We start from the raw sequence: 25,290 nt of genomic DNA, 5'->3' as shown, positions 1-25,290 counted from the left end.
AGAAAACAGACGGCATCTACACTAAAAACTTAGCAGAACCTGCAACTATTATGATAAAGAAGTTCATTCCCGATGACGATGAATCAACAGATGAAGAAATCCACAAAAACTTACAGACAAAGAATGAAAAATGACATAGACACTCCTGACTACGACTTATTTACATCTAATGAAATCGAGCCAGTATTAAGATCAATGGATCAAAAAAAAAAAAAAAACTCTTGGAGAAGACAGAATAACTAGCGATATACTCCTAAGAGCGTTTCTCGAATTCCCCGAATTCATAACAACAGCTTACAATGAATGCCTAAGAACAGGACCATTTCCTTCAATATGGAAACGTTCAAAAATTATACTCATAATCAAACCAGGAAAAGAAACATACGACGAAATTAGCAAATGCAGACCAATCAGTTTCATAAATGTTGCTGGTAAAGTATTAGAAAAACTCCTAATAAACCGAATACTGCACTATGTGTACTCAAGAAACCTATTAAGCAGCAATTAGTACGAATTTAGACCTCAGTCAGGCACAGTAGATGCAATTATGGAGGTTAAAGAGTTCACAGAAGACAGATTATAGCAAAAAAAGACGTACTACTGATCTCACTCGATGTGCAAGGAGCCTTCGATGCTGCGTGGTTGCAAGCCATAATCAATCAGTTAATAGATTTAAAATACCCAAAAAACTTACTCTACCTTACAAAAAATTATTTTACAGACAGAACAGCAACCATAACATTAAAAACCACAACTGTAGCGAAAGAAGTCAAAAAGGGCTGTCCGCAAGGTTCTTGCTGTGGGCCAGGTTTCTGGAACATCCAGTACGGCTCGGTTTTAAGACTTCCTGTCACTGCTGAAACAAAAATCATAACCTTCTCCGATGATGCGATGATAATGATTCGGGGACACAACGGCTTACAGTTAGAAGTAACGGCCAACGAAGAACTTTAAAATTGCAGAGTGGGTACGCTAGAAAAAAAAGTTACCTTCTGTAACACCAAATCTAAAGTGCTCCACATCGCACGCAAAAAATCAAAACAATCTGTAACGGTCTTCCTAAACGGAGAAGTTCTCGAGGTAGTCAATGAGTTAAAATACCTAGGAGTGATAATAGACGAAAAATTTACCTTCAATAAGCACATATCATATGTTGCCGAAAAAAGCTTACAAGCAGTAAACCTCCTAGCTAAGTCGGCAAGGATTAAGTGGGGATTAGGCCAACGAGCGCAAAAACAATATATACCGGAGCTATACTACTACTGATATCTTATGCTGCACCTGCTTGGAAACATGCACTAAAATCAAGATAAACCGACAAAAACTCAACAGAATTCAACGCCTTATAGCCATACGTATAATTAAAGGATACAGGACAATATCTTTCGAGGCAGTTTGTGTTATTGCAGCTCTAACAGCGATCAGCCTGAAAATACAAGAATTATCTATTGTACATGACGTCACTTCCGGAAGATATAATGAAAGTTACAACATCGATCCAAATTACTACGAACGCCCGCTTCACTACAGTAGGTGGCCTCACCCAGCAACGAGAACATATATCAAGGAGAAAGAAAGCGCCGAAAGCTAGTTCTATATGACATCGGCTAACTGACCTTCAATTGAAAAAGCTCATGAAGAATCCACTCGTTCACGACGAGAATCGAATTCAAGTCTTTTTAAATCGAAGGACGCAATGCCCTATCGATTTTCCATTCTTGATATATATATATATATATAACCGATAGGGCATTTCGTCCTATTACGCATATAAAGACATTAGTGCGATAAGCGCACGGTCTCCGGTCACTCATATCTGTTTATTTTGTGATAAGTTGCTATATTAATGGCTGCCACACAAGAGAGCAGGCGAAGATGCGAATAATGTCGACGGCTATAGTGCTTTCGTACTGCCCGTCATTCACTTTATTATGCTTGGGTGTTTTAATTGCATTGCTCGTAGTCCAATGGATTAAGCATCGTAGAAGAGTTGCTTTATTTAATAAAATACCTGGATTACCCGGTCATTTTTTGCTTGGGAATCTTGCTCAGGCTGACGACTTATTTGGTATAAAGACTGTTGTGACGACCACACATGGTAAGCGACAAAGTATCCTTACAATATATTCCGTAGTAGCAGTTGCGTAATAGTCAATACTGGTTCGGAATTGATTGCTATTTGTTCTTTTCATTAAAATATTATTTTATTGTTCCATTTTTTTCTTTAGCTGTTCCTCGTGGTTTTCTACTTCTAGTAATTTTAAAGGTTATTTTTGCGCATGCGTGACTTAGCCGATAATAATAATAATTTTTTTTCCCGCCTAATAATAATAATAATAATAATAATAATAATAATAATAATGCATATCCTAAAACCGTTATCATGTTAATACAGGAAGTGACGAAAACGAGCAATTATTGACTAAACGTTTAGTCAGAATTTCCCAATTGAAGTTTAACAAAACGTTTAATATTCCTGTGTAATCGTTATGTGCGTTAAAGATCTGATTTAATATATTTTATTTACTAGAAGACAACTGATTGAGTTGTTATGTATATACCATACTGTATTGGTAGTTTCAGTTTTTTTAATTAGGTGTGACCTTCAAAATAACTTTTCTTCTTTGTACAAGCTAATTAAGATAAGAAAGTAAAGGTTTTAAATGCCTTATATAATGTGTGAAATATATATCACGATTTGTATTTTATTAGTTCATATATGCATTATGATATAATGAAATTATGTCATTTGTAATTAGTTATTCTTTTCAAATGACGCTGTAGTATCTTCTTTGAAAGAACAATCCTGTTTAAGAGTTCATGTTCGTGCAGTTGAAAGTTGAGATATGGTTGACTATGATTTTTGTTCTCTATCGAATATATTATCCAAGACGACATAACTGCAGTTGTAATGCGCATCAAAATCGCCATTTGTGGATGCTATCTAACAGTAAATCGGTCTGTTCTGGTAATAATTGGAGCATTGCACATTGGCGATATAATCTTTAAGTGTGAATGTATTTAGCTATCGGATTGAATGTACAGAAATATATTACAGCTTCATACTTTTCATGTGAATGGTGAATGGTGATGAATCTTGGACACTCAGCTAGAAAGATATGGACAAGATAAATAGCTTCCAGCTGTGTTGCATGAGAAAGTTCTTGAGAGGCTCCTCTAAACAATACTCTACAAAATACTGGATGGACAATGGTCTAAGTAAAGTATAATAAATCAAACAAAATCATGAGTTGGCTCTGAGACATTGTAAATGAAAGAATTTTCAAATACTTCGGTCACATTTCAAGACTTGAAAATGACAACCTGGAAAAACCTATCATAAAGAGTAAAGTGGAAGAACAAAGAAAAAGAGGACGCCCAGGTCAAGGTGGTTGGACCAGATTAAAAAGATCACAGGACTTAATTTGGAGTTGCCTACTGCTGCAACAAGACAGAAAGAAAGAAATGGAGAGACATTGCTCAGGTGTCCTCAGACATGAAGAAACCGAACAAGAAGAAAACTTCTCGTGTAACAGCTATGCGTAATTTTTCTGTTTTTTGTTTGTTTGAATCAGAATCCTTTTGACTTGTAAAAACATGCTGTGTTCTTAGCACATCTAGGGCATTGTATTTCTCTTTTCAAACAGCAGTAAAATAAAATTTTCACAATTACAGCTCCCTAAAGTATAATTTATTTCTATTAAAAATCTATAAAAATCTATAAAAAATGAAATTATCGCTGCATTGGTTCTGATAAGAATAGTGGATTAGATAATGAGGCAACAAACAAGGTTCATAGAGTAGTTTAAATTAGATTACGTATGAACCCATTGACTCTAACTGTGTCATCGATATTTTGACAAGAATAACTTGCAGATAATATATACACTATCTACCAATAATTGTCCGGACAACCCCCCCTCCTGTTATTTGAAGTTATGGAACATTCTAGGTTTGTTAATAACATAAAAACTGGTATACTTCATCCTATACAGATTGAATACAAGTGGTATGGCAACACTACGTGTACTCGATGACTTCCAGAGAGGTGTGAGTGTGCTGTCACATTGGTGTCATGTCCATACCTGCCATTGTCGCTCAACTGGAGCATCCAAAATCAACGGTTAGCAATGTCGTCAACAAATGGAGAAGTTCCGGCATCACTAGTGCAGGAAAACACCCAGACGAAAATGACTGACAGGGACAGGAGAGGATTAAAACGGGCAGCACGCAAAAACTGGCTACAATCGACACAGACAGTGATGAATTCCAGAGCGTCAGTAATACCATAGTGAGCACCAATACTGTACGAAACGAACTCCATTTATTGGGTTTTTCATGGAAAAGCAGCGGCACGAAAGCAGAACATCACAACAACCAACAAGGCGACTCGTCTGGTGAAGAGAGCCTGTGAATTGGATAATTGACCACTAAAAAACGGTACTATGGAGCGATCCAGTCTGATGGCAGGACGTGGGTGTGGACGCAGCCTGGTGAACGCTTGTTACCACAGTAAAGTTTGATGGAGAATTAGTAATGGTGTGGGGTGCATTCAACTGATTTGAAATGGGATCACTGGTAGTTGTCTGTAGTTCATTGAAGGCAGTTCGGTATCTTCATATTCTGGATAAGTAGGTGCTGCCTGCAGTGCGGAGTTTATATGAAACGGACCCGTGTTTATATCAAAACAAAAACCCCATGCCACACAGCTCCAGCTGTTATGGAATGGAATGAAGAGAGATGGGTGTTAAATGACTGCCCTGGCCTGCGCAGAGTCCTGACTTCAACCTCATCGAACGTCTGTGGGACGAATTAGAGCAGCGACTGAGGTCCAGATCAGCACGTCCTCGATCTGAAGCTGAACTCAGTGCTGCTTTGATGAAGGAATGGTGACTAATTCCACCTGATGTCTGCCGCACATTGGTAGAATGCCTCCCTCAAAGGGAGCAGGAGGTGATCAAAGCCAAAAGTGGACATACCTAATATTAGGATTCGCCTACTGGTATCAATTGTAAATTGCTAAAGTGTCCGGGACAATTATTAGTAGATAGTGCAGACAACGAAGAAGGCTTAACTGCAGCTTGGTTGTCCGATAGTTAACGTGCTTGCTACTCTCCAATCAGTAGACTGTGGGGTCAAACCTCGTCATGAGCAATGATGTGCTCCAATAGACATTTGTTTCCAAAATGTTTTCCGAAAGACTTTTGGAAAAGCCTGAATTATATGCACACGGAAACAGGAACCGAAATTGTGTGCAATAGACCAAACAAAGTAGTAACCGGCCATTATAAAGAGGAAGAACAGCTTATTGTCATAAATTAGTTTTTCTCTTCATCATCCCACTTATTCACTAGTTAAGAGCATATCCTTGAAATAATTTCCTGCTCAGTGATGAATCTTCTAATCTCGATTTCTCGCCCTGAATTTTTATCAGTATTATCGTTTGCAGCTGCTTCAATGCCAATTATTAGTTAGTAGACTTATTAGTTATCTTGATAATTTATCCAATTCACCCTGAAGATATTTCATTTCAAAATCATTCCTTGCCACTATTCTCAATTTATCATCAATGGAAAAAAATCGGCATCTCCATTTAGTCCGTTCCCAGTGTAATTTTTGCTGTAATTGCTACCCAAGAATGATGGCTATAAACCTCCGTCTATCGTGGTAATCTATGTGAGCTAAGAGGTTGGTACTATGGAAACTAAACTGAATCTTACCATATATGATGCAATCTCAAGCAACTTGTGACTTTCGGTAAGAGTGTGGTCTTGACTGGGCGATGAAATTCATCCAACACCTGAAGGCATTCACAAATATATAGGACTATGCTCGGATTCGAACTTAATTGTGCGAGGTGGAGGGCAGGTTCTATCTACTCAGTAAACCCAACCGTTTTTTTATATTAAGATTGAACAACAATGGGCCAAAGGCAGCGCCCAGCAGTACACCACTAAACACTCATATTCGTATCAGACTATGTCCCTCTATATTGATTTCAGATACACAGGTTCAATCGCCTTATTATTTTTGCCATCAGCCTTATTATTTTTGCCATCAGCCTTATTATTATTATTATTATTATTATTATTATTATTATTGCTTTACGGAATCTCTGGAGTCTAATCATGGGTGACCCAAATTAACCATTATACACACAAAATCTACCATGCCTCTGTTGGAATTCAGTCCCCGTTAGGGAACTCACACCCAATTCTGGCAATTCATTCCACTCATTCACCACTCTCCACGCAAATATTCTGGTCCGCACACTTCCTACTAACCATAGTCTTACACAATCTCCACGGATGGAACCTAGTTCTATTACTATTTGTCATATATTGAAAATTTTCACAGGCATGAATTTTATATCTCTTTAATATTTTGTTTTGGGGATTTTTGGATTTTGAAAAGGCATTTGATACAGCGACACATAATAGGCTTTTTGACATTCTAGAAAATACTGATATTGACTCTTATGACTTGGAAATTTTAAAGAGATTATATTGGTCACAAATAGCGTCAGTATGTGTAAATGGAGAGGAAACAGGAGAATTCCCGGTGGAGAGAGAGAGAGAGAGGAGTCAGACAAGGAACGCAAGTTATCACCATTATTGGTTAACCTTTATATTAAATAAATGCTTAGATGGGCACTTGAGAATGTAGAAGAAGGAATAAAAATGAATGAAAGAATCATTAATAACTTAAGATATGTGGATGATGTAGTGGTGATGACAGAAAGTGAAAATGGGTTACAACAAATTATTCAAAGAATTGAAAACTCTTGTAAAGAGTATGGACTAAGAATTAACACAAAAAAGACCAAGATAACAATGATGGGTAGAAAAATAGGAGATAATGTAAAAATAAGACGTGGAGGAAAGATTTTAGAAGAAGTGGAAATATTTCAATATTTAGGTAGCTGGATCTCAGAGAAAGGAACTTCAGAGTTGGACATTAGAAATAGAATAGGCAAAGCTAAATCGACATTTATGGAAATGAAGAGAATTTTAATAAACAAGAACACTAAAATAGGTGTTAGAATTGGAATAGTTAAAGCAACAATTTGGATTGCAAGTTATGGAAGTAAGTCATGGACACTCAGAAAGGGAGATATGGAAAGAATTAATGCATTCGAAATGTGGTGTTATAGAAAGATGGAAAATATTAGCTATACAGAGAGAATATCAAATCAAGAAGTTTTAAGAAGGGTTGGGATGGAAGGACCACTGCTCAAGAATATTATGCAAAGAAAGACCAGATTTGCAGGACATCTTCTGAGAGATTCTTCGGGACACCTGACAAGAACTATATTACAAGGGAAAGTTGAGGGGAAGAGAAGACGTGAAAGATCAACTAGAGAGTGGTTTAAGGACATCGTGGAATGGACTGGTTTAAGAATGACAGAAGCGACAGGCAGAGAGAAATGAAGAGCTGCTCATCTGCTGCAACCCTCTTTCTAGAGGATGCTACCGGACGACGAAGACGAGTCGCAGAGAAATTTATTCATTTTCTCCACTATCATTATGAAATCATTTTATTCCTCAGTGGAAGTAAAAAAAAAAGAAAGAAAAAAAAGTCGATTGTCTTTTACTAAGAAACGACCGTTTCTATCATACACCACAGCCACTACTACCACCACCATCAATTACAAGTCACTTACCACACAAGTGTTCCTTCAGTAGTCTGGAGAAATAATCACTGAACTATGAAAGGTGGATCGTTCACAATCCTGATCTTGTTAGATGTGTCTGTGATATAATTAAAATCCGCTGTCATTATTGACACCTTGCTTGCCGTGTACGAAAGTACTATGCCAATCCTAACCTCTCTCGCTAACATAATATTTTTCTATCTTGTTCCCGCTGTTGATCGATTTTTGCCCGTATGATACTTTTATATGGAAATCAGATCATGCTGTACATCCCTAAGTATGATTATTTTCACTCATTCTTACAACTTTCAACTAATCGTGCAATATTCGAGTAGTGCCATCTCGTGACCATATGATAAAACAAAGAATGCCACCACTATTCTTGCCTATTCAAACTCCTCTGCAAACTGTACATGTTCAGATGCGGTGCGATGTTAACTTTATTATTATTATTATTATTATTATTATTATTAAAAAACCCTCTCGCATTTTTCTCATATTCAACGACAATTTGCAATGGAACATCTACGAGTATTTCCCCGTCAAAATATTCAAAACAATTTCAACTGACAAAAATATTCTGTAGCTTGCTAAATTTTTTTTATTTTATTTTAAAGGAAGAAACAGAGCTAAAGTACAGAATATATAAATTATTCAAGACGTCAATCCATCTGTGTTTGAATGATTTATTTGTTTACATTTATCCAATAATAGAGCTCTCCTCTAATTAAAAAAAAATATATTTACGGATTCTCCATTTTTTTGTATGATTACATTTGTAAAAATTGAAGCAAAATAAATTTGCTTCAATTTTTATCGTTTCAAAATTCAAACGCTCCTTTAAAATTTCATGCCTTTAACGGCCGCCAAAATTCTTCTAATTAGACTGCAGAAAATACTGAGTGCAATCATTTTCACATGCTTTATGTATTCTCCTAAATATTTTTCCCCCTTGCAGATGTATTCGAGATGGTCTGCAAAAGTATTCGTGTCTTTCAAAATGAAGGCGTAATACGATACTGGGGAGGTCGAACTCCTGTAGTAGTTGTTTATAAGGCAGATGCAGTAGAGGTAACATTGTAATTAATTTATTGCTAATCTGTAATTATTTTCATAGAAATTATTATTAATAGAAGGAAATTAGCGTGGATTGAAAGTTAAAATATTTATCATTTATTATCTCTGATTAAATTAGATAATAGTAAGCTCATCCTTTCTGCAGTTCATTTTGATGCTCTGGAAATTAAATCAGTTTATATTATACGAGTGAAAACTGTTTCATTATCCTTTTATGATTGTGTTGGGATTTTGTTGTCACAGTAATTTTTCCTAAATTATTTAAAACTAATATTCATCGTCACTTTCCTGTGTTCTGTCAGATAATCTTGTTGCCAAAAGACGAAAAGTTTGATTATCTAGAATTTTAACCCTTGGGTAGTTAGTGTGAATTTGGAAGTTCATTATGACGGTCAACTGCGTGTGGTCTTTTGACAGTTTGTTTGTTTTGTGGAAGTGAAAAACTAAAGTTTTACAAAGAAACTTAATACTTTCTTTGAGAATAAGTAGTTAGACACATTTTATATTTGAACATGATTTGGTTTCCGATGTCTTTAATTTTGGATTCCGATGTTTTAGTAACGTTTCACAGACAACAACAACATCATTTCGAGTCTGATCTGAAAGCTCTTGTGTTCTAAGAAATGTATTTTAATTCTCTTCTTATCTGCGTGTTTCTTCGTTTTATTCAGCACAGAGTGATTGAAGTTCCATTCTTTTTCTTATCCAAATACTCAATTTTATTGCAGCATCTAGCATATGTGCATGGTGTAATTTTTTTTTATTATTTTTTTAAACAATTTAGAAACCCGCTCTCAACATCAGCTATGGAACTTTTCAACACTGCAGTCCCAGTAAGCGGAAAAGTCATCTCGCATCTTGTACCGCAATCCATCATATGGTAGTTCAACGGTCTATTTTTCGGAGTTTCTAGGATAAACGTCTCCACATACCTGAGTCCTAGATCAAGTGACTTGGCAACTGCCTAAAAATAAATAACAAAATGTTCTCTGGCTGTTTATGGAGATATCATGAGACCACACAAGATGCCCCACCGGAAAACATTTACAAATATCCATGCCTGTAAAGGGATTTGGAATTGCTACTATAAGTTTGAGTTGACCACTCATCCCCGATCTCCAAATAAGAGTCAAGTTCGAATTCCTTTACGGCATGGATATTTGTGAATGTCTTCGGATGGGGATGAATAAAATTACAAAACTTTAAGGAGATATACATACATTGCTATACATCTTCTTAACTGTTTTGTAATTTTAATGCAAACGAGGAAAATATAATCTCAGCATTAAAAACCAAACTTAAAAATAATATGTAATTGTATATCATTGTATAAATTATCAAAATAATATCATAAGTTTAAAAGTTGCGAATTAGCATAAGATGGGATAGAAGCGACATCTACTTCAGAGGACAATTATAATTTAAAAAAAATATTTCAGCAAGAATGGATTAGTTTCTTGAAATTACAGAAAATGATCTAATTAATTATGCCTCTTCATTGCACAGATTCTGGCAATTTTCCTGGAGTTTCCGGAAGTGAAAATACTGCAACTTCGCATATTTATTATACTGATTATTAAATTAGTTAATACATTATTTAAATAACACATCGTTGAATGCTCTCAGCGCCATTTCATGTATGCTATTTAAACTTAAATAGCTTACATGATATGGCATTAAATTAAATTAAATTATTATTAAATTTAGATGGTATGCTACTTGAATAATTCTTCACTGGATGTAAGCAGTGTTATCTCATAAGCGATTTGAAATTAATTGTACTGTATTTTGAACTTAGATGGTACGTTATTCAAACAATTTTTTCATTGAATGAGCGTAGCGCCATCTGATGTAACCTATTTAAACTTAATTGCATTATCATTTAAGTCTGAGCTAGGCATTGAATTCGTCAAAAATTCGATAGGTATGAGAATAAATATTAAATAAACGGTAAAGTAACTCACGTTTGTTATAAAATAATTAGTAAGAAGAGATATTTTAAAATATGGTTTATGTATTTATATTTTATGAAAATTACGAAACTCAACTATGTGTGCTTCATCTTCTGGTCAAAACATTATTTCCTAACTTTCTTCTTCTTATTAAGTATTCTGCAAATGCGCAGGTTCTTTTCTTAGTAGCAAAAACTTTCCTTCCACTCTCAACTGTTCTGAGCCTTCTCTTTCAAGGTTGCGTACCTGTCTCCATTCAGCATGTCATCTAGCATTGTTTTTCTTACTCTTCCTCTGGGTCTTTTTCCGTCTATTTATCCTTCGATGGCATCTCTAATGATTCCATTTCCTCTCAGAATATGTCTGATCCAGTTTCCCTTTTTTCTTCTTTTTATCCTCTTTAACAGACTTCTTTCTTCTTCTACTCTTTTTAAGACCTCTTCATTAGTTATTTTATCTGTCCATTTGATTTTTTCCATCGTTCTCCAAATCCACATTTCAAAGCGTTCCAAAATCTTAATTTCTTCTTTCTTCAATGTCCAAGTTTCAGCTGCATAGAGGGCAGCACTCCACACATAATATTTTGTTAGCCTTTTCTGTAGGTTTCTGTCCATTTTACTAACTTTATCACAGTGTAAATATCTATAAATTAACTGAATTGCTTTGATTTTCAGTATACTGAAAGTACTTCCCAGTAACAAAAAGAACAGGGTATTATTTATTTTAATGCATGGTATTATTTTCTCCGATCATCATCCACGAAAATAATCAAACAAATTAAAAAATATTTTCGCCCATTTGTGTACTTGAAATACGTGCGAAAAATATGCGAAATTTTTACAATAAATATTTCGATTTTCCATGGGAGTTTTTCATTTTATTAACTGGATGTTATTATTTTTAATATGCTTACTTACGATATTCCGATTTTAAAACAATTTTAACAAATTACCGTCAGTGAAAACTGAATACGACTTTCCATAAAATAGAAATCTTGTGATTGCTGATATCGCAGATATGAATAAATCGGCGGATCTGTCATTATACACAATTTCTTGAATATTATTATTATCATATTATTATTTGTTTTTGAAATTATATTCTCATTTTGAAATAGTAGTATTATCTCTTCACAGTGAGGTAGCTACCAATATTGCAAATCCTAATAAAGAGTTTCGTTTGTTCCAATTACGAGGAACCAAATGAAAAAAAAAGAAAAAATGTTATTGAGTACACTATATGTTCATAGATTTTAAAGTTAAGATTGATTTATTAGAAATTAACAGTTCATGATTACTGACGCATGATATTTTTGGTTGGTTTCTTGGTTGGTTTCAAATAATATAACGATTATTCTTTAGTGTTTTATTTTTTTTTAAAAAAGAATTTTGGTGAATGCCGACATATTATATATTAAATACATAATCGGGTCACATTTTTTTGCCCATTATGGGTTTCAACTGCAGATACTGCATTCACATTTTCCATAAAAATATTGGATCTATAAAAGTGTAGTACATTACATATGATATTAAAATTCCACTTCTAAATAATTCATAAATGTGAATAAACGAACTACTTGAACCTTGTTAACATGCCAATATTCATATGACTGAAATGACCAGTATACTTCCTCTCATCAACGGATTTAAAGTGACACCAATCACAGATAGCATGTATCCCTCAGTAACCCATCGTACACCTTTTCGAACACTTACATATCCAATTTAAATTAAATAAATAATTTATCTAGGAACTTTTATTCCCTTACAGAGAAAAGGCAAGGTCTCTTAACCCTATCTATTTTTTTTTTTTGAGATAGCTCGCTCAAGACTATCACTAATTAAAAGCGGCAATCGATGAAAAGACGTCATCTCCGTACCCAACCCTAACAGGATATGTTACTGTCTGTCTAAAATAATGTGGATTCTACAGTCGATTTTCTTGAGTTTACCAGACGAAAAACTCCGAGTTTCCATGAGAAAAATCCTTCTTGCCCGTGCCAGAGATCGACTAACTTGGGAACCTGGCAGAAGAAAGGCTTAGAAAAAGTTCTTCCAGTCGGAGAACTTGAACTTAGTCTTAAGTTGGAGATAGACTTGAACTTATGTCTATCTTCGGGCGATCTAGTGCGGAGGATGCAAGCACCACTTCCAATGAACTATGCAGTTTTGTTTTGCTTTTTAAAGTCACATAAAAGTTTATTAGTAACGAAATGGCTCAACTTATTTATAGTTTCATTATTATTTTATTATATTTCAGGCCATACTTTCCAGTAAAATTCTGTTGGACAAGGCAAAAGAATATGGATTTTTAGATATCTGGCTGAAAAATGGACTTCTTACTGGGTATGTCATGATTGAATTCATTTACCGGTTTTTATAGATAGTACTAACTGAAACAAAAAGTACAGCTTACCTAATGAACCAGCTAGTTTAAATTGAAACTAATAATATTTCAGTCTGGTAGATCAAGTTTTCAAGTATAGGGTCATCTAAAATAAATTCCTATACTTTAACAGTGTTTTCTAAAATCTATTAATAAAATTGTTTGTTTTTTTTTTGATTATCAAAAATTCGACATGTCTTTATTCATAATTTATGTAGCGCTAGTTGCAAATGGTCACTTTGGAGTAGCTGTATACCTGAATTCTGTGACCAGATACTTATTTCTACTTTACCAGTAAGTATCAGAAATTTATGAAGGTACAATATTTTTCATTTCAATCCCATTTTCATCTTAACTACAAAAATGAATTTCCTAATCACAAACAGTTTTCACGGATATCACTAATTCAGCAGAACAACAGTATTCTGAAGGCAGAGTTATCAGCAGATTTGATATGTAATTATGAGAAGAATGTTTGGCTTCTGGAACACGGTTTACGGATTATCTAACTATAAGCAACACACCCAGAAAGAACGTGCGCTAGTGAGAGAGAGAGAGAGAGAGAGAGAGAAAATATAGCATACAAACAGTTTGCTGGATCTTCATAGAAAAGTTATTTTTTTTATGACATGTGACATTTCGTTCGTGATTCATTATTATGTTTCTAATTTAGAAGATTTTTTTTTTTTTCAGTCCCGGAAAAGTATGGAAACCATGGAGGAAACGGCTGGTTCCTTCTTTTCATATTAGCGTACTAGAAACATTCCTGCCTATTATGAATGATCAATCTGCAGTTCTGGTAGAGATTCTAAAAGATTGTAAAGAAGAAATTTTTGACGTTGAGCCTCTGATTACTCGATGTACTTTTGACATTATCTGTGGTAAGTATTAATGTTTGTATTTGTACTTCTGGAATATTCAATGTTAATTTCATCATGTCTTTAACTGAAACTTCTTTGCTTTACTCAGTTGTCTAGTACTGTTTTTCTTTTCAACACTAAATATCAGGCTAATCTTCTTGAATGGAAAGCAATATCAAGTAGAGTGATATCGGCAAATATCAGAATGGGGAACTGAATAGTTTAGACTTATTTGTGCCTATAGTCCTACAGAAGGTTCTACAAAGGTAGAAGTGGAGGAATTTTTTCAGGCTTTAGAGAAAGCAATTGACACAATGAAAAAGTAAAAATTGGACCTTGTTGGGATCAACAAGGACCAAGTAGGAAATTACTGTCAGACACACAAAAATATTTTGGGAAAATTTTGAGAAAAGAGCAAAGCTAATAATAATGGCAAATACCTGTTGGATTTCTGCTCAGGACATGGACTGGTTATTACTAATACAATATTCCAACATAAAAATGTGCACAAATTCACATGGAGAGAAAAGGCAAGGAATAAGAATAGTCTCATTGACTATGTTATTGTTGATAGTGATGTTTTCTCCCTGGTGCAGGACACCAGAGTGTACAGAGGATTTGAAATTGGAAGTGATCACTATTTAGTCTTGAGCAGGATAAAATTGAATTTTATATTGAAAAGAAGAACATGTAAGAAAGTTTTAAAGCTAATTAAAGTTTAGCAGCTCCCAGATGTGAACAGTAGACTAAAATACAAACATTATTCAAGATAAACGAATGATTTGAGAACAGTCACCAAACCTTGGAGATTCGGTGGCAAGCTCTGAAGAAACATTGATTGATTCAGCCAGAGAGGCATGTGATGAGGTTATCTATAAAGATAGAAAAACCAGAACAACATGGTGGACACAGGAATTTAAAGAGGCAGTGAAGGAAAAAAAAAAGAAATCATATCAAAAGTTCCTGGCAAATAAGTCAGCTAGTGCTCTTAGAGAATACATAGACAAATGTAAGAAAGCTAAACACTGTGTAAAACTAACTAAACAAAAGTCATTGGAAGACTTGGGGTAGAACATAAATAATAAATATCAAGAAGGTGGCAAGATATTCTGGAGGTTGTTGAACAAGCTTAGAAATGGAGAAAAGAGTGCTGTAAAAGGGACTAGAGATTATAAAAGGTGACATAAAACTGTAGAAAAAGATTTCCTTGAATTATTGAGTAATTACTTCGAAAAATTGCCAAACAATTTACTTTAAATATAGTGTCAGACAAGGATGTACATTATCCCCTCTGTTCATTATCTATATGTATAACATTACTAAGGAAAGCGGTATTAAACATGATATCAAAATTGGAGATGTTAATATCAGCTCTTTGCTTTATGCGGATGATGTTATACTTCTAAATAAATTTGGTACAATTTGCAAGATTCCCTGACTAAATTGAATAACTGTTGTAATAGATATGGTATGAAGGTCAGTAGTAACAAGACCAAGACAATGAAAATAGGCAGAAGCATTGAAAATATTAACTACATAGTGAATGGAGAACCTACAGATCAAGTAAAACATTTAGCTACTTAGGCACAATTTTAGTGGAGATGGAAAATTCAATATAGAAATAGACAACAGAATCAGCAAAGCTGGTATGGTGGGAAGTCAATTGAATAAATTCATTTGGAATAAGAGAGAAATTAGTCGGAACACTAAATTAGCTGTATACAAGACAGTGTTCAAACCAATTTTAACTTATGGATCTGAGAGCTGGGTTAGAAATAAAACACTTGACCAAAGACTAGAGATCACACATATGAGAGTCCTGAGAAAGATTAGGGTGTGAACAGATGACATCAATGGCAATATCATATTAAAAACAAGGATATTAGGAAAGAACTTGACATTTTTAGCATCCAGGAATGTGTTAGCAGAGCTAATCTCAGGTGATAAACACTTAAACAGAATGGGAGAGGAAAGATTAGCAAAAGAAATGTTTCTCTACCAGGTTGGCAGGAAAATGATCCAAAGGAAGACCAAGATATAGGTGGACTGATACAGCGAAAAGTGTCGTAGAAAACAGAAATATAAATGTAATAATGCTGACGTCTTAACAGATTGATCTGGAGGAAAATTGTTGATAGGAAGTTAGTCGTGATGTAAGTCCTTCCTGTAGTACTATCACCATATCCTGTACACCACTTGAGAGGATTGATGATATTTTCTTTTTAGTATATAGCTCTGTATATGTTGTAGTAGTTTGCCTCATAATAATTTGAAGATCATCACAACATTGTTTCTCGAAGTGTTATCCAATGTCTCTGAGTGTGTAATTATTCCTCATTCTTTTGATAAGCGTAACATGCTGTTTCTAAGATTTAAAAGAATAAAACCATCTAAATATATCATATGACTTTTCTGATCAGACGTCTTTCTAATATTTTCTTTCTTTGTCATGTGAATGTTAATTAAAAACTTATCTCATTACAGAAGCCGCTCTTGGAGTAAAAATTGATGCTCAGAAGAACAGCAGATGTGAATATCTTGATGCTATTACAAGGTATTGTGAAGTAGTCACTTCATTTATGAACTTGTTCAAAGAGCGTAACATTAGCTCTGTAAAGATAGGTTTATGTTAAGGGCTATCTCCTGAAAGAGTATTTCATTTATTCGTAGAGAAAAAAAAATCTCAAAATCAGTCGTCACATCCAAAGCACAGAATAATCGTTATGCTAATAATATTCATACTTCAAGTACTGCTAAAATTGATATTCAATTACCAACCCCAGAAGAACACCATGAATTTTTCTAACAAGCTATCAACCGAAAATAGGCTGCTGACATACAAAGGAAGCCACGGATTTCCGGAATTGTTGTGTTTTTCATCATCAAATAATTTAATTCACACATCGCTAAAGTTTTTTCTGAAAAGAGCCACTTCATTTCCGAAACTATTCAAAGCGCATAACATTAGCGCTGTACAGATAGGATTATATTAAATGCTCTCCCATTTAGAAGTATCTTGTATAGTGTTACTGTTTCTTGAATGACTATCCCATTCATTGTATTTTGTATAATACAAAATACAATATATATATTATGCTTCCCGAGACAAATCTTGAATATCATGTATTTATGTAAACGTGTAAATTTTATTTTCTAACAAAATACAGAATATAATTGTGTATAAACAGATTTTTAGGAAAATATTCAAGAGTATAATTCTTTTCACGAGATATAATTACGCTTAACTGAAGTCGAAAGTTGGTGTTTGCGAATTAGCACCGTGAGGTCCAGCGGAAACGCATGCAGCGAGAGCCCCCCCCCCCACACACACACACAAGAGTGCAACATACGATCACTGCAACAATCATGCATGTGCAAAAGAAGCCATAGATACTGAAACAGCAATTTCAAGATTTTTATCATGAAATTGATTTAAAAATCGTTCTTGGCTCGAGGGCCGTACAATAATAGGCGGGGGCCAGAACAGTCCCAAGGGCCGTCTTTTACTGACTCCTGTATAACTTGTCTTAGAATATATACACTTAACAGACAGTTGTTTTCGACATAATTCCAACCAGCTCAATCTGCTCATGCTAGTACTGTCTAACTCATTTCAGGAAATAAGAGAAATGCGTCTATATGCACTCAACTAGTGAGTACAAGCGAGTGACCAATTCATTAGCAGAAGGATGCAGTTAGTGGTAACTTTGAAATTTGAGCTTTACCAGTAAGCATATATTCTTCTGTCTCATTTATTGACAGGTAATGGATTTCCTCCAAAGAAGCTACTAGTTTTAATCCTGCAAACTCTAAAAGTTGGCTTCTGAATGCGCTATGTCGCAAAGACTTATATTTCGAATAATAATTGTTTCTCTTCGAACAAAATGTATTTCTTAGATGATTACCGGTAGTTCTTTAGTCCCACTGTGCTGGAAGAGGATAACTACTGATTTTTCTCCAGATGTCGTGTCAATTTTTGCTTCGAGAAGGATTCTCTATGTTTAAATATGATTAAATCTAAATTTTGAGAAAATTCTTGCAGTCATAAACTGTTAGAGAGTAAAATAAATTTCTATAAAAATGCTAATTTCTCACTCTTTTAGAATCTCGCACTCAAAGAGAATAAATGATCAAAAATCGTCTGAAGCATCTCATTCTAATGTCCAAAATCTACTTCTAACGGAAGGGATTTTTGTAATGCGTTTTTAGATACGCTTTTGAAAAATATTCCATACACACACACACACACACACACTCATATAAAGAGAGAGAGAGAGAGCAAACTTGGCCCTTCAGTTTAGTTAGCAAAAATCAGTTTATGTGCGTTTAATATCCAAAACTCTTGATCTTTGGTGATAGAAACGTTCCCTCTTTAATATATTTCTTTCTTTATTTTTTGTCAGAGTGAAAACTACGGCAATGGAAAGAGCCATGAAACCTTGGTTATGGCCAGATTTTTTGTTCTTCAGAACGAGTACTGGAAGAGAATTTGTAGAAAAAGTGGAAATATTGAAGAATTATGTGAAGAAGGTGAGTTTAATACGTTAGGATGTTTTTTTTTTTACTTAGTAAATTTTTACTATTTTTCTGTTCTACGAAGTGAGTTTGTTTGACAGTTGATATTAAAGAAACCAAATAAAAATAAAATAATAATTTTCAGTAACTCGATTGAATAATATATTATTTTATCCATAAAATACTATTTCCTTCAAGAAAAATACTAAATGAGAATTATTTAGTTCGTGTCAAATCCGCCATGGGGCATGGATGTTTGTGATTGTCCTACTACCTATTTGTGGAAAGGGTATCTGCAATGTTACCACTTTATCTTGCAGATGGCTTCATTTGCAAAAGCCTATGAGAGCTGCGGGAATGACCATACGGTGTCTAGTGACGCCACATGAGAATACCTATGAACACCACTTCCAAATTATTATTTCCTTTAGTTACTATTATTGCATTCATGTATCGTGTCAAAAACTTTATTGATTGAACTTGATATACCGGATTTAAACAGTTTTAGTGTTAGCTTGTTAGAACCCAAAAGTAATGATTGTTTTGGGATGGTTCAAAGTGGGGACTAGTGAAAAGCTTTTCATATTTCTAAGTGCTATTTGGCTATTTCATGTAACACATTGTAGGTTCCACAGACAGGACATCAAAACCGAGTGAAATCGATAAATAACATCAACTACTTTTTCACATCCTTCCAAGAACGTTTCTGAATAAGACAATAACGGTTGTAACCTTATTATAACATAAGGATGCTGCGGAATAAATAAAATAAGAAAATAAGAAAAAATCCTACCTGTATATTTCCTCTACTGTTCGTCCGCTTAAAAAGGCTGAAATTCTTCTCCTGCAGTTATCTTTACAACCAATTTAACCAATTGCTTATCTCTCTCTCTCTCTCTCTCTCTCTCTCTCTCTCTCTCTCTCTCCAGCTCTTTCAACTATCCAATTTTCTCTATTTCTCTGCCAATCTTCACCAAATTAGATTAGATGTTCCTTTTCCCTTTTTCTTTCTAGATCCGCGTCAAAACTACTCTTGGAATTTTTCGTTCGCCTATTCCCGAGTCCAATTCACTTTCGTCTACATCACTTATATCACGGGCAATACTGTTTTGCTTTGTCTGTTTATATAACTCATCATTTGTAAGTTATATAAAATATTTTTAATATCTTTTGCAAACAGTTTATTTGAAAACTATCTGAATTCTTGCTTCCTTGTCAGTTTCCACTTGATCCATATAGCAACAATGCCTTCACATTACTGAAGGTCCCTAAATTATGTGAAACCATTTAGCTGTTCTTTTGCTGCACCACACAACTTTTACCTTCTTTATACATTCAGTTTTTTACACGTATAACAATGAAATGTTTAGAAAAAATATTCATCAAAATTATTAATGAAAATTTAGAATGTAATAAAATACCTTTAAAATGAACAAATTGCATGTCCCAAAGGATTTTTATCAATTGATTTCCGTTTATTTATCAAAGCATTTTCATCATATAACAAAATACCCAGTCTTCATTTTAAAATGAAAATTAATTAAAATCAGAATGCTTAATTACCATTCTTTGATGCTCGTTTTAACAGTGCAGAAAAAATAAATTGAACTTCAATAGCTCTACAATAAATTGTTAAGCTCAGATTTTTCTTCCTATATTGTTATATTACATAATTATTTATTATTCACGTTATTTGACCTTATTTAAAGTTTTTGAAATGAATTCGATTGGTTAGAGCTACACTCCAGGATTTGGAATATTATTCGAAATATGTATTTAATTTTCAGTAGCTAATTGAAGAAAAAAGAAAAAGATTCACAGAGTTACAGAATGAAACCTCTAATGTGACGAACGATCAAGACATGTCAGGAGCCAGGAAAAAAATGGCATTTCTGGATCTTCTGCTAACTTTACAAATGAAAGATGATTCAATTACTGACGACGAAATTCATCGACAGGTGGATACGTTTACATTTGCTGTAAGTGCATCGAATTGTTTTCTCTCCCTTTAAAAAGACTTTTAAATTTTAGTTTTACTCTTTCATCATACTATTCATTCATATTCCTTCCCTTCATACTATTTAAACAACAGGCGCAAGCTTTTCCCATTTGTATAAATAAAAGAAATTATTTTAATAAAAAACTATGGAGTCGATGTTTTCTTGTTATCTTAAATTTCATGCATGATGTTGAATGGACTTTCAAAAGACTTTTGTTAAAGAACTACCGAACTGAGCTTGAATAAATAAATATTTTGGACTTGGGATCCTGAAGGTATATTACCAATGCCTTATTTTATAACAGTACAAAGAAAAAAGAAATTTATTGGAGATGTTTACTTTATTTTTAGAGGTTTTCGTTCGTCTATAAGCAAATAGTAATTTCGTTCTCGCTAGATGAATATAAACAAAATAGATTTGGGATCATCAAGTTTAGTTAAATGCTCAACTTGATATGTTTACATATGTCGAAACTGGTTTCGACATATGTAAACATATTCGATTTTGATTTAAACCAGATCATTTTTAGAATCAAGAAGCAAAAACGATGCAAATGAAACTGACGAGAAGTTTAATATACAGTTTCTTGTAATATTTATTTTTTTAGGGACATGACACTACAGCAGCTTCTATTTCTTGGGCAATATATAATATAGGCCGTCACCCTCTGGTACAGGAAAGGATCCACGAAGAATTGGACAGCATATTTGGAGATGACATTTCGCGGCCAGTAACTCCTGAGGATCTCCATAACATGAAGTACATGGATTGCGTGCTGAAGGTGAGCATTATGAAAATAAGGAAAGTATATGTCCCTGAATTTTAGTGTTCCGTTAAATTGTTCATTCTAATGCCATTATTCGAGAAATTCTTAAGATATGGAATTATATACTGTCCAATGGGAGTTTTGAATACCCAATCGAAAGCAAAAAACAACTCTATTCTGTACTTTGAAAGTCATGGGGAAATTTCTCAGTTTGTTCTTAAGTATGTGTATAGGAATTTAAAAATTTTGGCTTCGTACTTTTAAGATAAAAAAGTTTACTGTTATGAATGCAACATTATTTTAATATATAATAATGATTTAAAGACCAGGTCAAAATGTATCTAGCATCTTTGGCATAGAAAGAATTGATACAGCATTCAGCACAAATTTATCATCTTCATTAAGTCATTTTATCATTTTTGACTAAAACGAACCCAATAATTAACCACTAATTTTGGATTCTCACAATATCTTACGATTGTTAATTAACTGATGTTCTTCCTGCCCAGCATATCCACAAAAATGGTTCAAATTACGGGATCAGCCATTTCGATAAAAATAATCAATTAAATCAACCTTCATGTTCAAAACACTTCGCATTAAAATATTTTGGTATTTTACAGGAATCACTGAGGTTATTTCCACCAGTTATGAGCATTGGGAGATCGATTCACGAAGATATTTGTATTCGTAAGTGCCGTTAATTTTAGAAACAATTTAAATTCTTTTCGTTTGTTTATAATTCAGTATCATTAGAAGGAAACTTCACTTCCTAAAATTGGTTTTACTTTGATTTGCAATATGAATCAAAATACTTCCTTTTAAACAGGCGGATACACAATTCCAAAGGGAACGAGGTGCTATATGATGATTTACATGCTCCACCGGGATCCAGAAGTGTTTGAGAACCCTGAAGTTTTTGATCCAGACAGATTCCTTCCAGAAAACTGCAGCCATTCACCACCTTTTTCGTATGTTCCTTTCTCAGCTGGACTAAGAAACTGCATAGGTAAAAGTGTTTGGTTTTGAAATTAGACTAATACATTAAATCCTATTCTTTCCACTCTGTGTATTGTTAGAGAGAGATGAAGCAACCTTTTGATGGCTTTTGGCATTAAGACACGAAATTATTTTAATAAGCAAATTTGTTTCCTTTGATTGTTTGTATGGGGCTATAAACAAAATAAATGAAAGAAAATGAAAATTTCCTATGGAATTTTAAGAAATAATAATAACAATTATTTGCTTATTGTCCACAAATTGAATCCTAGTTGAGTGAGGTACAGTTAATATGTTAAATAAGTATATTTTTATATTAATCTTCAGAAATTACCTTATGATAATCATATAATTACACTAGTTTATTTTATGATTATTTAATTACAATTGTGATTTATAATTAACAAACTTCTTTTTCTGCTGATAATTTTCATAACCCATCCCGGGAGTCCAAAGACTTATCGAGGGGGGCATCTACTCTACATGTTTCCATTTCCACCACTTAATCCACCAACTGACTACACCAACGCCATCTGCTGCCGACCATCACAACTACTATTTTCACAGACAATTACAAACATCCATGCCCATGGCGGGATTCGAACCCGCAGCCCTTTAGCTGGAAAGCGAATATACTAACTACTCGGCCAGCCAGGCTGGCTCTTTTTAAAGTATTATAAAAATGTTTCATGTAACATTATTAGTAATCTTTTGTATTGAGATTCTGTAAAATTACATTTCATGAAAATATATGCAGGTAAATTGATTGGACTGCGGTAGATGGCGTTGTGTGTTTGTGGAGAATTAAGATGTAGATGTGTTGTATAGAATGGAGTGCCATTCCGCCATAAGTCTTTTGACACTCTGAAGTCTATTTAAAAATAGACGAAGTATATTCGTATTATTAAACGATAAACTTGGCGCACTTGGAAATGAATTTTAACTAATGTTTATTTCAGCTTATATTAATATAATGCACTATTTCTACATTTTTTTAAAAATAAACTTTAGAAATTGAATTTCAAACAAATGTTCACTTTAGAAATTTCATATTATATTTCAGTCATCTGAAATCATTGTTGTTAAAACAGTAAAAAATATTGATTACACTTCTAGCTGTAACAATTTTTATTTGACTGTTTAATCTACCTCTCTCACACCCAACTTCGTTTTTGATGTCGCAGTTTTTTTTTTTTAATAAGAAAATCATTAAAATATATCTAATATTCCTTAGCGAAAGATAACAATAAAATTTTTGTTTCTCCCATTACAGGCCAAAAGTTTGCTTCAATGGAACAAAAAACTGTGTTGGCTAATGTACTACGTAATTTCCACATTGAATCTGTAGACAGTTTAGATCAACTGACTTTGGTACCTGACATTATACTTCTGGCTAAAGAAGGTCATCGAATTAGAATAAAGAAGAGACGTTGAACAATATGATGAAAGTGATGTAAAAATAATTAATAAATCCACCAGCTATTCAATATGTAAAAAAGTATCTTTAAAATACGCTGTATAAGAAAAAGACAATTTAAATATTGAGATTTAAGTATAATTTGTAAAAAACGAACAAATGATGATTGTATTATATGATGTGCATACACTTGAAATACTCAGAATATTTGATCTCATATTGAAATCTTAAGCTGCAAGGACTGCTCCAAAAGAGATTATTTTTTTTAAATAATCTTCCGGAAAAGTAATAAATTTCCTTATGTATCTCAGGGCATACAGTTTTTATGACTTTATAACAAAACTATTATTTTTTCCGATCATTATTATATGCTGTCAATTTACGCAATGAGCCAGTTGTAATCCTGTTCCAGAAATCGGAGTTTAGCAATTCGGTAACTACTGACAACGAATTGTATTTATATCAATTAATATCCATTCATTATTTTGAAGTGCGTTTGATGTAATCTTTTATATTTAACTTGGTCATGCTATGAAAAACCAATATAATTAACTGAAGAGAAATTGCGTTCCAATCTATGGATCCAATAAAATTATGTATTCCATGTAGAATAGGAAGGGAACGGATGTATTTTAAAATGTTTGGATTGTCAATGAATTATTTATTAATATATCTTTGTATTAACTATTAATATACATCGTATTATTACTTCTTTTCTTTTTTCACAACTTTTTCCAAGTTCTTGTAAAGTTAAAAAAGCTCATAACTAGTGACTGAAGTTTAGTTAACAACTTGAATCACTTGTTGCGTGCTTTCAAAATTACTAAGCATAGCATATTACAGACGATCCTGCAGGATTGTTTTTGATCTGTTGCAGCGCTACCCAAACTGTGGGCCGCGTCCCCCTTGGGGGACGTACGTTTTTGAGGGGGGGGGTGAAATAATGAAATCAAACTGAAAATGTTTTAAGACTAAGTAATTTTTTTATCTTAAAACAAACGCATTTAATTTTTATTATTTATTATTTCTTTTTTGTTATTTTTTATATTTTAATAGGAAAAAAATCGCACATTGGTGCGGGTTCACAAATTTTGCTTGCTGCGTATTTCGGCGCTTAATGAATATTAGTAAATATAGGCTTATTCATATAAGTTTCATTTCAAAGCAGAAATCTAAGAATTGCAGATTCAAATATTTCACCTTCTATTGGTGCAGCAGTATTAAAACACATCCATCACATTAAATTGTTATTAAACTTCTTTTATGTTTTTAATTCTTTCTTTGTTACTAATCGTTTTACGTTTCATGTGCTTGTACTGCAAATGTACAATAATAACATATCTATCTATATAAAAATATGAGATAATATTTCATGTGATATGTAAGATGCTAAAAATGTAATATTTGCATTTGGTTTTTGCAATATTCTCTGTGTATGTTTTGTATTGAATATAAATACAATAAACATTATAATAATATATGTCTCTATTACGATTTTTTTCCAGGGGGGCCGTGAAATATTTTAATTTTTCCAAAGGGGGCCCTGACATCCAGAAGTTTGGGAAGCACTGTGTTACGGATCAACTAATGCTGTTGGGCTAAGTATATAAGTTAAAAAAACAAAACAAAAACTGAACACCATCTAAGACGTTTATTTTAAAT

At 33.5% G+C, this 25,290-nt stretch overlaps 1 protein-coding gene across 1 annotated transcript; it reads left to right on the top strand.

Moving 5' to 3' along the window:
• Positions 1-1,884: 1,884 nt before the first annotated feature.
• LOC150099432 (cytochrome P450 4c3-like) lies at positions 1,885-24,093 on the top strand. The gene is made up of 11 exons (XM_090404346.1): positions 1,885-2,098; positions 8,613-8,725; positions 12,946-13,031; positions 13,765-13,952; positions 16,416-16,485; positions 18,335-18,461; positions 20,237-20,425; positions 21,054-21,227; positions 21,836-21,902; positions 22,042-22,221; positions 23,485-24,093. Exons 1-11 carry the CDS (start codon positions 1,885-1,887, stop codon positions 23,643-23,645), a joined length of 1,569 nt encoding a protein of 522 aa, XP_090260472.1. The 3' UTR covers positions 23,646-24,093.
• The last annotated feature ends 1,197 nt before the right edge of the window (positions 24,094-25,290 follow it).

This window comes from Typopeltis vanoorti, chromosome 14 (assembly GCF_054136105.1).
Source record: "Typopeltis vanoorti isolate ZY-2024b chromosome 14, IOZ_Tvanoo_1.0, whole genome shotgun sequence".
In the NCBI taxonomy this organism is placed as follows: domain Eukaryota; kingdom Metazoa; phylum Arthropoda; class Arachnida; order Uropygi; family Thelyphonidae; genus Typopeltis; species Typopeltis vanoorti.
The sequence above is the reverse complement of the archived record's forward strand: the minus strand, read 5'-3'. Positions and strand labels throughout refer to the sequence as shown.